This window comes from Garra rufa, chromosome 2, assembly GCF_049309525.1.
Source record: "Garra rufa chromosome 2, GarRuf1.0, whole genome shotgun sequence".
NCBI classification, from domain to species: Eukaryota; Metazoa; Chordata; class Actinopteri; order Cypriniformes; family Cyprinidae; genus Garra; species Garra rufa.
The window spans coordinates 26967554-26981004 of NC_133362.1; the positions used below are offsets into that span (position 1 = coordinate 26967554).

General features: G+C 33.4%; 2 protein-coding genes across 2 annotated transcripts in view; both read right to left on the minus strand.

The window, feature by feature from the left end:
* Positions 1 to 205: 205 nt before the first annotated feature.
* On the minus strand, positions 206 to 1697 carry LOC141326548 (uncharacterized). Its single transcript, XM_073835282.1, has 3 exons — positions 1554 to 1697; positions 598 to 849; positions 206 to 503 (listed from the first exon to the last, which is right to left on the minus strand). The coding sequence occupies exons 1-3, from the start codon at positions 1624 to 1626 to the stop codon at positions 454 to 456; spliced, it is 375 nt and encodes a 124-aa protein (XP_073691383.1). The 5' UTR covers positions 1627 to 1697; the 3' UTR covers positions 206 to 453.
* A 3102-nt stretch (positions 1698 to 4799) lies between these two features.
* sncga (synuclein, gamma a) overlaps positions 4800 to 13451 on the minus strand; it is a 10831-nt gene continuing 2179 nt past the window's right edge. Inside the window, exons 2-5 of the mRNA XM_073835057.1 lie at positions 8725 to 8766; positions 8004 to 8131; positions 7159 to 7215; positions 4800 to 5572 (exon numbers count right to left, since the gene is read on the minus strand). Of these exons, the coding sequence (XP_073691158.1) occupies positions 7159 to 7215; positions 8004 to 8131; positions 8725 to 8766 (227 nt within the window). The 3' untranslated portion in view covers positions 4800 to 5572. The remainder of the gene's footprint in view (positions 5573 to 7158; positions 7216 to 8003; positions 8132 to 8724; positions 8767 to 13451) is intronic.

Below are 13451 nucleotides of genomic sequence, written 5' to 3' on the forward strand. Positions count from 1 at the left end.
AAGATAATACATTAAAATAAAATGGTAAGACACACCAGTTTCCAATATCAATAATATTAAGCAGTAAAAAAAGTTTTGTACAGCTTGAAATAGCAAGATACAGATGAGACTGGAAGCCAGATCCATAAAATTTACAAATGACCACATCGCTCTTACAGTGGAAAAGTGGATACTCAATGCTCATGTAAGTGGATAAACCGAGACCTTTTTCATTTCTGTAACAAAAACTTTATTCAGCTTTATTCACGCAACATTTATTAAATTACACAGTTCAAAAAACAGTAGTTGTACATAGATATTGAAGAGACATCTGTTTAAAAATATTTACATGAGTAACAAATTAATATCTTTTTATATTGTTAAAGTCCATGACACTTGGAGATTGTGCTGATGTATGACAGGTCTCCAGCTGAAGAACTCAACCAGAAAAAATTTGTCCTAGTTGTCAGATGATCATTTCTCACAGAACTCATTAGCAAGGTCATCCAGTGCATCATTGAAACCTAATCAAACACAAAATATGAATATGTTAATGTAATTGTACATTGTGGATTTACAGTATTGCTAGACAAATCAGGTTATGTATTTGTTACTTACTGCTGTCTCCACCAGTGTTGTCTACTGCATTGCTGCCTCCTCCAGCACCAAAGGCTCCTCCGTCGCTGTTTTCCCCTGGTCCTTCTGCTTTAAGGAGGCCACCAAAAAATCCACCTCCTCCTGCTTTTTCCTTTGGTTTCTTGTCCTTCTCCCCGCTACTTGGGAAAAGACCTCCCATGCCCCCGGTCTTATCAGGTTGAGGCTGTTTCTTTCCTGTAAGGGTTTCCTTCACTTTTCTTTTAGCTGCAGAAGCTAGAAAAATGTGAACAGCAACATTATATAAATGTTACTTTCACATCAGATTTGCCCCAAAATAATGTTTCTTAGATGTCTAAAGTTAAGACTCTTGGATAGCTTTACTGGCACTGAAGGCCGTTCCTTATAAGGAGCGGCATGACCACTGGACTGACTGCATTCTTAAAAAATATTTCATAGCTCTTTCATAGAGAACAAACAACATAAGAATAAATACACATACAAACTTAAAAGAACTGCATACATGCATTGTGGCCATTTGAAAGGAAGGGAGAACAACTTGCCCAGTTCACATTTTATATAACAATTTATGTTAAGTAAATGTTTATCATTTACTTCAGCTAAATGAGTCATTGTATCATATATCTGTTACACATTTAGTTGAGCGTTTGTGAAGATAAAAAAGATAAGACATCAATTTAAAAGTCTTTTTAAACTATAGCTGAAAGTTAGATTATGATTGTTAGTAGCCTATACTTAGCCAGTATTTTAGGTAAAATACATAAGCTATTTTTTTTTGTCTCACAAAAAATCTCATTTATATTTGTGTGCTCTAAAGATTGATATACAATTCACAAATAGCCTGTAAGTTTGATTCTGTCCGGCTAAACGAGGACACAGTGTCTCGGCATAAAAAGTAGGCATAACAAAACTTTGCACACCGCAATTGCTTTTAAGTGTCTCGTGAATAAGAAACTTACCTGCTTTGTCCACAGCCTGGTCGACAAATGACTCTGCTGCTTTATTACCCAACATTCCTGAAAGGAAAGACATGTTTGTAGAGTACTCTGTTGTTGATGTTTGCAAGAGCGTGTGTATGCGTTTGCGTTTTGAGAATGAAGATTCAAGCGGCTTTATTTGGCTGGTGCGCCATCAAAGTACGTCAGGGATACGTGCGTCTATTGGCTACTTCAGTTTGGGTGGAGTAGAAAGATGTCAATAGAGAGAACAGCAAGCTTGCTTGACTGGTTTACCTGGTTGCCTGTATCATCATCATCAATCAGGGTTTCAGCGTAACTCATAATTTGTTAAATAAGAGCAGTATTTATGTACTTTCATATATATATATATATATATATATATATGTATTATTTAATTCAAATGTATTTTATTTTAATTTTTTATGGGTGAGATAGTTTGAGGGCATTTTATTATTTATTTATTTTAAGAAAAATTGAGAGTTTTAGGGTGTACAGGGTTAGTAGTCCTTACGATTATTGTCTTAATTTGTATTCTTGTCGTATTTTATTTTATTTTATTTATTTATTTATTCATTTTAGGGAAAGTTTAGATAGTTCGAGGGTATAGAGGGTTAGTAGTCTTTTTTATTCTTGTCCTATTTTATACATTTTTTATTATTTCTTATTTGTTTATTTTTAAATATTTTATTTTGTGTGACCTTATTTTATTTTTTTATTATTATTATATATTTTTTTAGGGAAAGTTGATATAGTTTAAGGGGCTGGAGTAGTCCTTTTGATTCTTGTAATATTCTATTTTATTTTTAATTGTTTATTTTTTGTAAAAAAAATGTAATTTTTTTTTAGGGAAAGTTGAGATAGTTTAAGGGTATACAGGGTTGAAGTAGTCCTTTTGATTCTAATTTTGTTTTCTAATTTTGATTCTAATTTCATTTTCTGATTCTAATTTTGAATACTAATTTTGATTCTTTAATTTAATTAAATTTAATTATATACAGTGTTAGTAGTCCTTTTGATTCTTGATTTTATTTTATTTTATTTTATTTTATTTGTTTGTTTTTATTTTATTTTACTTTTTTTTTTAGGGAAAGTTAAGATAGAGGGTATTCAAGGTAGGAGTAGTCCTTTTGATTGTTGTCCCAATTTTTATTGTTGTCCTATTAATATTTTATATTATTTATAATATTTATAATATTTAATTTATTTTAATTTTTAATTTACATTTTTTTTATTTAGAGAAAGTTGAGATAGTTTGAGGGCATACAGGGTTGGAGTAGTCCTTTTGATTCTTTTCCTATTTTATTTTATTTTTTATTATTTCTTATTTGTTTATTTTTTTATATTTTATCTTATTATTATTATTATTATTATTATTATTATTATTATTATTATTGTTTTTTTAGGGAAAGTTGAGATAGTTTGAGGGTATACAGGGTTGGAGTAGTCCTTTTGATTCTAATTTTGTTTTCTAATTTTGATTCTTACTTCGTTTTCTGATTCAAATTTTGAATCCTAATTTTGATTCTTGTAAATTGAATTGAATTGAATTTAATTATATACAGGGTTAGCAATTTATTTATTTTAGGGAAAGTTTAGATAGTTCGAGGGTATACAGGGTTAGTAGTCTTTTTTATTCTTGTCCTATTTTATAATTTTTTTTATTATTTCTTATTTGTTTATTTTTAAATATTTTATTTTGTTTGACCTTATTTTATTTTTTTATTATTATTATATATTTTTTAGGGAAAGTTGATATAGTTTAAGGGGCTGGAGTAGTCCTTTTGATTCTTGTAATATTCTATTTTATTTTTAATTGTTTATTTTTTGTAAAAAAAAATGTAATTTTTTTTAGGGAAAGTTGAGATAGTTTAAGGGTATATTTAAGGGTATATTTAAGGGTTTAAGGGATTCAAATTTTGAATCCTAATTTTGATTCTAGTAAATTGAATTGAATTGAATTGAATTATATACAGGGTTAGCAGTCCTTTTGATTCTTGTCCTAATTTTGATTCTTGACCTATTTTATTTGATTATTTTATTATTATTATTATTATTATTATTTTTTTTTTTTTACTTTTTTTTAGGGAAAGTATACAAGGGTATACAGGTAGGACTAGTCCTTTTGATTGTTGTCCTAATTTTTATTCTTGTCCTAATTTATTTAAATTTTAAATTTAAATTTTTTTTTAATTTAGGGAAAGCTGATATAGTTTGAGGGTATACAAGGTTAGTAGGCTTTTTTATATTATTATTTTAATTAATTAATTAATTTTAATTTATTTTTTTAAGGTGAGATAGTTTGAGGGTATACAGGGTTTAAGTAGTCCTTTTGATACTAATTTTGTTTTCTAATTTTAATTCTGATTTTGTTTCTGATTCTACTTTAGATTTTTGTCCTATTTTATTTTATTATTTTATTTATTATTGTTATTATACAGGGTTAGTAGTCCTTTTGATTTTTTTCCTATTTAATTTAATTGAAATTTTTTAGGGGAAATTTAGATGGTTTGAGGGTATACAGGGTTAATATTTATTTTGAGTCTTGTCCTAATTTAGGTTCTTGTCCTTGTTTTATTTTAGTTTATTATTTTTACTTTATTTCATTTCATTGTTGAGGGGATGTCAAGAGTTTCAGAGCTATCCAGGGCTTTGATTTATGCCCTTATTTTGTTAGGGACATTTCTGACATCAGCTGCATTGTTTATGTTTTGGTCTAAATGCAAGAGGAAAATGATAGGCAGGTAGACTTCACCGTCTCCTCCTATAGCAGGAATGTGGAAAAAGCTGAAAGACTGTCATTTCAAACTTGGATTACTCAGCGTATGAAAACGACAACATTGGCATTCTGCCAGAAGCATAATGCTTTGCGGTGGTATTGTAATGACCATATTGGATTTTAGATGAATGTAAACTCTGCATTGATGAGATGCATATTTAATTAGATGTGCGGGTGTGCCGGGAACAGGGAGGGGAAAAGCAAGAGGGATGTTCTGATCTCAAGGGTGTGTGTCTTGATGCTTTCAATGTTCTTAAATTAGTTTCACTGAATATTTAAAGGTAGTGCCCCACCTCTTTCATACAGGATACTCTTTATGTTACTGAAGTAAGCAAAACCATATTTAGTACATAAATACTTAGCAATGTTACTTATTTGCTGCTTTGTAGCTAAAATACTGTGGACATTAACCTTGCTAGCTTTCTTAGCAATATTCCGTTCTAAAAATAAGAAGGAAAAATGAGAACAGATTTATTTTTCACAAAACTGAATTTATTACAGATGGAATATTCAAAAAAATCAGACTTCATAGGGAACAATGAGTCAAGTAAATGAATCAGTTAAAGTGTAGTCGTGAGCTTCTACAAACAAATCATGTATCCTAACAACTGCTCTGAGATAATTCACAGATTTTGTGAGTTGTTTATAATGGCTGCTATCACTCTATAACCACAGTTTAAGATGATACTAAAACTGATTTACCCAGCCCTCTTTTTTAGATTTGCACATCTGTGATTATGTCTTGTTTCAACCGTCTCAGATACTACACCGAGAGTGAATTTGAACTGGAATGTTTTGAATCTTTTCTCACCCGATTGTGTGAGAAATCATCCAGCTTACCTCATTATGTCGGGTGGAGGAAAACTGGTTTTAGGGCAGGTAAGAAAGACAGACCTTGTCTATATAAAAATGTCCAAGTCACAAGCACATGCATGTAATATTTGACAAGTACAGTTCAGTATATGTGAATATTGCATAGCTAAATGATAGTGTTGTTACGTAAGCATTTTTTCTTGTGAATAGGATAGGTTTACGTGAAGAAAAGTGGTAAATTGAGGTTGTTTGTGAGGACAAAGCAGGAGAGAGAAGTGGGTGTCTTGTTTTTTTTGTGAAGTTAGATATTATTTAGCATCCTTCAGAGGTTTAGTATGATAATATTCAGCCATGGCCCGCAGCAGCTAATGAACTCTCTCTTCTTAAGCAGGATGCAGAGCATCACAGGGGTGTTGAGTGCGACATTACTCTGAAACCAAACAGAAGGACGGTTATGTTGGTACAGTGCACATACTGTGCAGATGATTCTTTGGAATTTGTAAAATATACATTTTGAAACAATTGACAAACTTGCTACACATTAAACACTGAGCTATGTTTTACATAAAGCCTGTTTGTGCACTATTTTGAAGCACATGTAGTGTTGTAATGGGCTGTAGACATAAAACCTGTCTGGTAAGACTGTAAACTACATGAACTGTCACAGGACACTCAGATCTTACTGCCAAATGACTGTCCTGAATAAGTCATTCAAAGATAATTAAATACTTATTACATTTAGTTCAGTCTTGAAAGTCACCAAATGATTTGCTTAGATTTGATTTAATAAGCTGTGCATTTTATTTACTTTATGTCTGACTCAGTACATGTGATAATGTTATTAGATTATCACATATGAGTCAGACATAAAGTAAATAATTAAAGAAACAAAGAACACAGCATTTTAAATGTTTGCAAAAAAAAAAAAATCTACATTTACTTACAATCAAAGCACATTACATTTAAAACTGCTAATCTCTTACTAGTGTTAAATCTGTATGAATTTACTTGAGAAGCGAAATCATAAATTATTTTTTATTTAAAGGGATGGTTTACCCAATAATGAAAATTCTGTCATTAATTATTCACCCTTTTGTCGTTCCAAACCTGCAAGACCTTCGTTCATCTTCAGAACACAAATTAAGATATTTTTGATGAAAAAGCTTTCTGACCCTCGATAGACAACAAGGGTCCTACCACTGTCAAGGCACAGAAATGTAGTAAGGACGTCGTTAAAATAGTCCATGTGACATCAGTGGTTCAACCATAATTTTATGAAGCTATGAGGATACTTTTTGTGTGCAAAGAAAACAAAAATAACAACTTTATTTAACAATTTCATCTCAGTCAGTGTTGCCAGGTCCAAGATGGGTTAAAGTGACCCAATAATGTGATATTTAGCCCCTGGAATGCGATTTTTAACAGGGGACCCCCCCAAAATGCAATTGGGATAGTTTGGAGTTGCCACCTAGATGGGTTTTGTTGTGAAAATATGGCAACCCTGGTATGCGTGTGCATTCTTCTGTTTAAAAACAAGTCACAGTACTCTCGAAAATGGCGGCAGAGTGTCCCTGAAGAGAAGAAATCGTTGAATAAAGTTATTATTTTTGTTTTCTTCGCGTACAAAAAGTATTCTCTTAGCTTTATAAAATTAAGGTTGAACCTAATGTCACATGGACTATTTGGACAAATATTTGACTTACTACTGTAAGGACATTTTTGTGCCTTGACCACGGTAGGACTCTTGCTGTCAGTGGAGGGTCAGAAAGCTCTTGAATTTCATTAAAAAATATTTTAATTGGTGTTCTGAAGTAGAACGTATGTCTTATGGGTTTGGAAAGACATGACAGAAGTTTCATTTTTGGGTTAACCCGTAACGTTTATTTTTAGTTTATTATAAGTTACCCTACCTGAATTTTTTGTCTTGTTTTAAGAATAAACCTCACAAAATTTGCTGTACATTTTTACATATTATAAAATCTTATCTCAAGAAAAGCTCATCATCTGGTCTCTCACCTATTGTCCTTCATCTGTAGGCTGCTGTACAGCTCCCCCCTGCTTCGTCAGCTCCCCCTGGAGGCAGAAACACATCAACACATATCAGCTGTGGACGAGTCTTAATCGCTGTTTATCCTCTTCAGGTATTTACAAAACAGAAAAACACACAACTATAACACATCTGTTTTGTTGTTATTGCTCTGTGGAACACTTCAAACTAGTGTTAATGAATTATTTTGGTGCTGCACGTCGACTGACAATGGTCGCATGGTTATGGCTTGTTTCTTCATGAGATTTCAAACGAATAAAAACTATTTTGGAACTCTAATGAAAGAAACTGCGATGCGTTTTAAAAATGCTGAACAATATTTGGAAAGAAAAATGAGTTATTTATGAAGAACATCACTCTTGCTGAGCAGCGAGCCAGATTCAGAGCAGACAGTTTAACTGCAGGCCTTTCTCGCCCCTAAACTGCGTGAACAGTAGCCTATACGAAAATATGGAAATGGATCTTGATAATTTGATGTATTCAAATGGAGGGATTTTAGTCTGTAATGGTAATGGCTTTTAGGTAAATGTGATCATTCAGCATGCTTTTAATGCATGCATGCATTTCCTGAGTTTCTAAAAGCACCTCAGTGTTCTCCAGCTCATCCTGTCCATGATTGGGTAAGAAAGAAAAGCAAACCAACTTTATGATTAAACAGAGCATTATTAGGCAATTAGCAATTGTACTGGAAGACAACCAAATAAAAGTACAGTGCACCTAAAGACACCAGTGCAACTGAGTTTAAAGTTTTGAACTTTACGTACTTTTAAAAACATTTTCCAGTTAGATGGTCTGCTGCAAATTGAATCCTTACCGGTTTGACCAGGCCAGCGGATGCAACCACACTCTCCAGCCCCTCCACTGTCTTTTCTGACACCTGATTGGCTCCAGCCACGGCAGTCTCGCCCACAAGATTCGCCTGATCAGTCGTTTTCTGGGCAACTAGAACAGATGGAAATGTGTCCGTATATTTTGATGAGAGATTTGAGTTTTTTTGTTAATACATATTGACTGTTGTTGAGTTAAAGGATTAGTTCACTTCCAGAATAAAACATTTCTAATAATTTACTCACCCATATGTCATCCAAGATGTTCATGTCATTCTTCTTTCAGTTGAAAAGAAATTAAGGTTTTTGAGGAAAACATTCCAGGATTTTTCTCCATATATTGGACTTCAGTGGTGGACAATGGGTTGAAGGTCTAAATTACAGTTTCAATGCAGATTCCAGTCTTTTCTAGCAAAACAATGAGTAATTTCTGAACAAAATTCGCTAGCTAAGACCCTTATTCCCCGACTGGGATCGTGTAGAGCCCTTTAAAGCTGTTGAAACTGCAATTTGGACCTTCAAAACACTGGCTCCCATTAAAGTCAACTATATAGAGAAAAATCCTGGAATGTTTTCCTCAAAAGCTTTCATTTCTTTTTGACTGAAGAAAGAAAGACATCCTGGATGTAGGGGCGAGCAACTTAAAAGGAAATTTTTATTCTGTAAGTGAACTAATCCTTTAAGACCTGTTTCTATTAATAATTTTACCTGTGTTTACACTTGTCACAACACCTTCCTTTGTCTTTGTGCCTGTCAGAAAAAGAAAAAGAAAAGTTTATTGTGAAGTAATGTTGATCAAGTAATAATTCCCTCAAAAATGAACAAATTCTGTCAGGGTTTACTATGTCATTCTATATCTGCATGACTTTTAACTGTGAAACACGAGAAGAAAAAAAAAACATTTTTCCCCAGTCTTCGGGGTCCAAAACACCATTTACAATAAATTTTGACATTACCTCAAACTATCTTCTTTTGTGTTCTGCAGAAGAAAGCAGTTTCTACTGTTTTGGAACAGCCAAAATATGTAAATAACGAAAGAATCCTCTTATGTAGGTGAACTATCACTTTAAGCTCTCAGACAAACGTTTCTGTAAACAAATGCTTTTTCCACAACCTCGTATCTAATTACATCTTATTTTGAGATAGATGTCTGATCCTTGGTTGATGCTTTCGGCTCTGGCTCCTGTTCTGTCCTGGGATCTATACGCTTAGTCTACTGTGGAAAGTCTCCTCTGGCAGTGCAGCTAAAGGTCCGGCTTTCTCCAGGACCCAAGAGACTCTAAAATCATGGCAAGTAAAAATGCCTCTGATTTACAGTCAGTGTACAGGTTGTTGATTGACATCACTAAGTGCTATTAAGCATTACAGATCGAGAAACATCCTTTCCACTAAGATGCTTCCTGCATGTTAACAGTGGAAAAACCCACTTTGGCCTCTGAAAGGCCCTGGCGTCGCTAGTATTGAATCTGCATTGCACGAATGGCCCGTAGAACAAGCATAAGCTCTGTTTCTTTCCCAGAACCTTTGAGCCTACAGCAATGTGTCTGTGAAAGTCGCTCCTCCTTCCCAACATGCACACGCACAGCACAACAAATACACCCCTCAAGAGAGACGTGACATTGTCCTTGTTGCTCTGGACAAAGAGCTGATTTACTATCAAGACATGCACATTCTTCAGGGCTTAGCCTCTGCTTGCAACCCAAGCACAAGCCTGAAATCTTATATTATTAATGTCATAATCAATAAAGATTGAGAATATTGCCACCGCCCAACCACTGCTGCAATATGATGTCACTTCCACAGCATCTCTGATTACGTGACGAAGCATAAAACATCTCTACTGCTGCAGCTTGCAGGAGACTGTGATATACTAAATATAGATTATGGAGGAAGATATTAGATATTATTAAGATATTATTTCTTAATCATGTAACACAAAGACGCCACAGCACTTTTTCAGATAATAATGCTAATATAAAATGATGATATTGTTCACAGGATCTATATTTAAAAGTTGTACTGATACAGGGCACAATTTAATGTCTTGTCTAATATCTTTGTTTGTATTCTATACATGAATCTGAACGACATTACCTCTCTCTGTACTCCAATCCCAATGCTTTTATTCTGATCCATATGAGACTTAATGGAATTAAGTCTTAAAAATAATTAAGCCTGGACTGAGCTCACACAGTTCTGTGATGAAAATGGTGTTATATAATCTAACAAATTAAAGTGACAATTTTATGTGAGCTCAGCCTGGCCTGCAGTAAACATCTGAGACCGCTAGTTAAAATTCCACTTGATTTTTATTTTATTATTTTTTAAATTATAATTTAAGTTATATTTTTGTCTCTTATGCATCATCATAAAAATTTAAGTGAAAAATTAACAAGCATATAGGGCTGCACGATTAATCGAACGATGTTGTGAGGCGCGTTTAGTCAATGAAGCCGGTACTTTGATTAGTAGTAAATCTCCATCACGTGCGTTCAGCCGCGTTCAGCTGGAGCGTTCAGAGGTGTAAATCACTGACAAGCTACGCCAAATCGATTTTGAGCACGATTTGGCGTAGCTTGTCAGTGATTTACGCCTCTGTGTATTAATTGCCGCTCCAGCTGAACGCACGTGATGGAGATTTACTACTAATCAAAGTACCGGCTTCATTGACTAAACGCGCCTCACAACATTGTGCGATTAATCGTGCAGCCGTACAAGCATATAATATTTTTTTCAGAATTTGGTTTGTTGCTCTTTTGCTATATTGACAGAAGCACTCAAGCATCATGAACCTCACAAGTTTGTGTCAAATCTGATGATCAAGTTCTCCAGGATGATTTGAGATGATACAAAGAGCATCTTGAACTTCAATGGAAGGTCATATGGCTGTCTGTACAAAAAAATCACTGTCACAAATCTACTTATAGAAGTGCAGAATCTTAAGTAATTTTTTTATTTATTTATTGGTTTGAAATATCGGTTATCGGTCTACTTGACCTGTAATAATCAGTATCGACATCGGCCTTGAAAAACACATATCAGTCGACCCCTAATTGCTATTAGTAGTAGTAATAGTAGTATTGGTATTATAGTATAATATTTTTTTACATCACATATATATATATATATATATCGCTTTGTAATAATCGGTATCGGCGTCAGCCCTGAAAAATACATAGCAGTCGACCCCTAATTACTATTATTATTAGTGGTAGTAGTATTGGTACTATAGTATGAGTTTTTTTTATTTTTACACCAGACATATAAATCTGTTTAAAATATTGGTTATTGGTCTATTTGATCTGTAATAATCGACATCGGCCCTGAAAAACACATATCGGTCGACCCCTAATTACTATTAATATTATTTTTTGTAGTAGTATTGGTATTATAGCATGAGTTTTTTTAATTTACACCAGATATATATATAGTTTTAAAATATCGGTTATCTACTTGATTTGTAATAATCGGTATTGGCATGGTAGTATAGTATGACTTTTTTCATTTTTGCACCCAGACACATTATATATATATATATATATATATCAGTTTAAAATAATCATAATAATTATATAATAATAATAATTAATAATTTATCGATTCACCACTATTCACAGATATATATATATCTGATGTAAAAAAAAACAAAAAAAACTCATACTATATTACCAATACTACTACAAGTAATTAGGGGTCGACCGATTATAACAGATCAAGTCGACCGATAACCAATATTTTAAACTGATACATATGTCTGGTGTAAAAAAAAAAAAAAAAAAAAAATCATACTATAATACCAATACTACTACTAATAATAAAAGTAACTATGGGTTGATCGATGTGTGTTTTTCAAGGCAGATGCTGATACTGATTATTACAGATTAAGTATACCGATATTTTAAGTAATATTAAGTAACCAATATTTTTAACTGATATATGTCTGGTGTAAAAATTTAAAAAAAGTACACTATAATACCAATACTACTTATACTACTACTATTTCCACTTATAGTAATAGTAATTAGGGGTCGACAGATATGTGTTTTTCAGGGCCAATGCTGATTACAGATCAAATATACGGATAACCAACATTTACTGAGACAACGCAGCCACTTAATAAAACTAAATAAACTACAACTAAATCTAAAAACTATATATATATATATATATATATATATATATATATATATATATATATACACAGTCAGGTCCATATATATTTGGACACTGACACAATTTTTATTATTTGAGCTGTTGACCAAAACATATTCAAGTTACAGTTACACAATGAACATGGGTTTAAAGTGCACACTCTGAGCTTTAATTTTTAGGGCAGTCTCATCAAACTGGTAGAAAGGTTAAAGAATTACAGCTCTTTAATATGTAAACCCCCCCCCCCCCTTTTTTTTTTTCAAGGGACCATAAGTAATTGGACAGTTGACTCAAAAGCTGTTTCATGGACAGTTGTGGGCTATTCCTTCATTTTTTCTACATCAATTAACCAGGTAAAAGGTTTGGAGTTGATTTTAAGTGTTCCATTTGTATTTGCAAGCTGTTGCTCTGATCCCAACATGCAGTCAAAGGAGCTCTGCATGCAAGTAAAACAGACAATTGTTAGGCTTCAAAAACAAAAGAAATGCATCAGAGAGATAGCAGGAACATTAGGAGTGGCCAAATCAACAGTTTGGTGAATTCTGAGTAGAAAATGAACACACTGGTGAGCTCAGCAACATAAAAAGGCCTGGATGTTCACAAAAGACGACAGTATGGTGGATGATTGGATGATCCTCTCCATGGTAATAAAACATTTTACAACATCCAGCCAAGTGAAGAATACTCTCCAGGAGGTAAGCGTGTCACTGTCAAAGTCTACAATCAAGAGAAGACTTCACCAGAGCAAAATAGAGAGGGTTTACCACAAGGTGCAAACAAGGCCAGATTAGACTTTGTCAAAAAACATTTTAAAAAGCCAGACCACTTCTGGAAAAGCATTTTTGGACTGCTGAAATTAAAATCAACATGTACCAGATTGACGGGAAGAAAAAAGTATGGAGAAGGCTTGGAACAGCTCATGATCCAAAGCCTACAACATCATCATCTGTGAACATGGTGGAGAAGTGTAATGGCATGAGCATGCATGTCTTCCAGTGGCACTGGCTTACAGGTGTTTAGTGATGATGTGACAGAAGACAGAAGCAGCCGGAAGAATTCGGAAGTGTATAGGGATATACTGTCTGCCCAGATTCAGTTAAATGGAGCAAAGTTGTTTGGGCGGCTCTTCATAGTACAAATGGACGATGACCTAAAACATACAGCAAAAGCAACCCAGGAGTTTTTAAAGGTAAAAAAGTGGAATATTCTGCAATGGCCAAGTCAATCTTCTGATTTCAAATTGATTGTGCATGCATTTCACTTGCTGAAGACAAAACTAAAGG

Coding starts and splice junctions, on each gene's coding strand:
- LOC141326548 (XM_073835282.1), bottom strand. CDS start 1,626: ATGTCTTTCCTTTCAGGAATGTTGGGTAATAAAGCAGCAGAGTCATTT. Junction 850..1,553: donor CCAGGCTGTGGACAAAGCAG/GTAAGTTTCTTA, acceptor ACATTTTTCTAG/CTTCTGCAGCTAAAAGAAAA. Junction 504..597: donor CAACACTGGTGGAGACAGCA/GTAAGTAACAAA, acceptor GTGTTTGATTAG/GTTTCAATGATGCACTGGAT.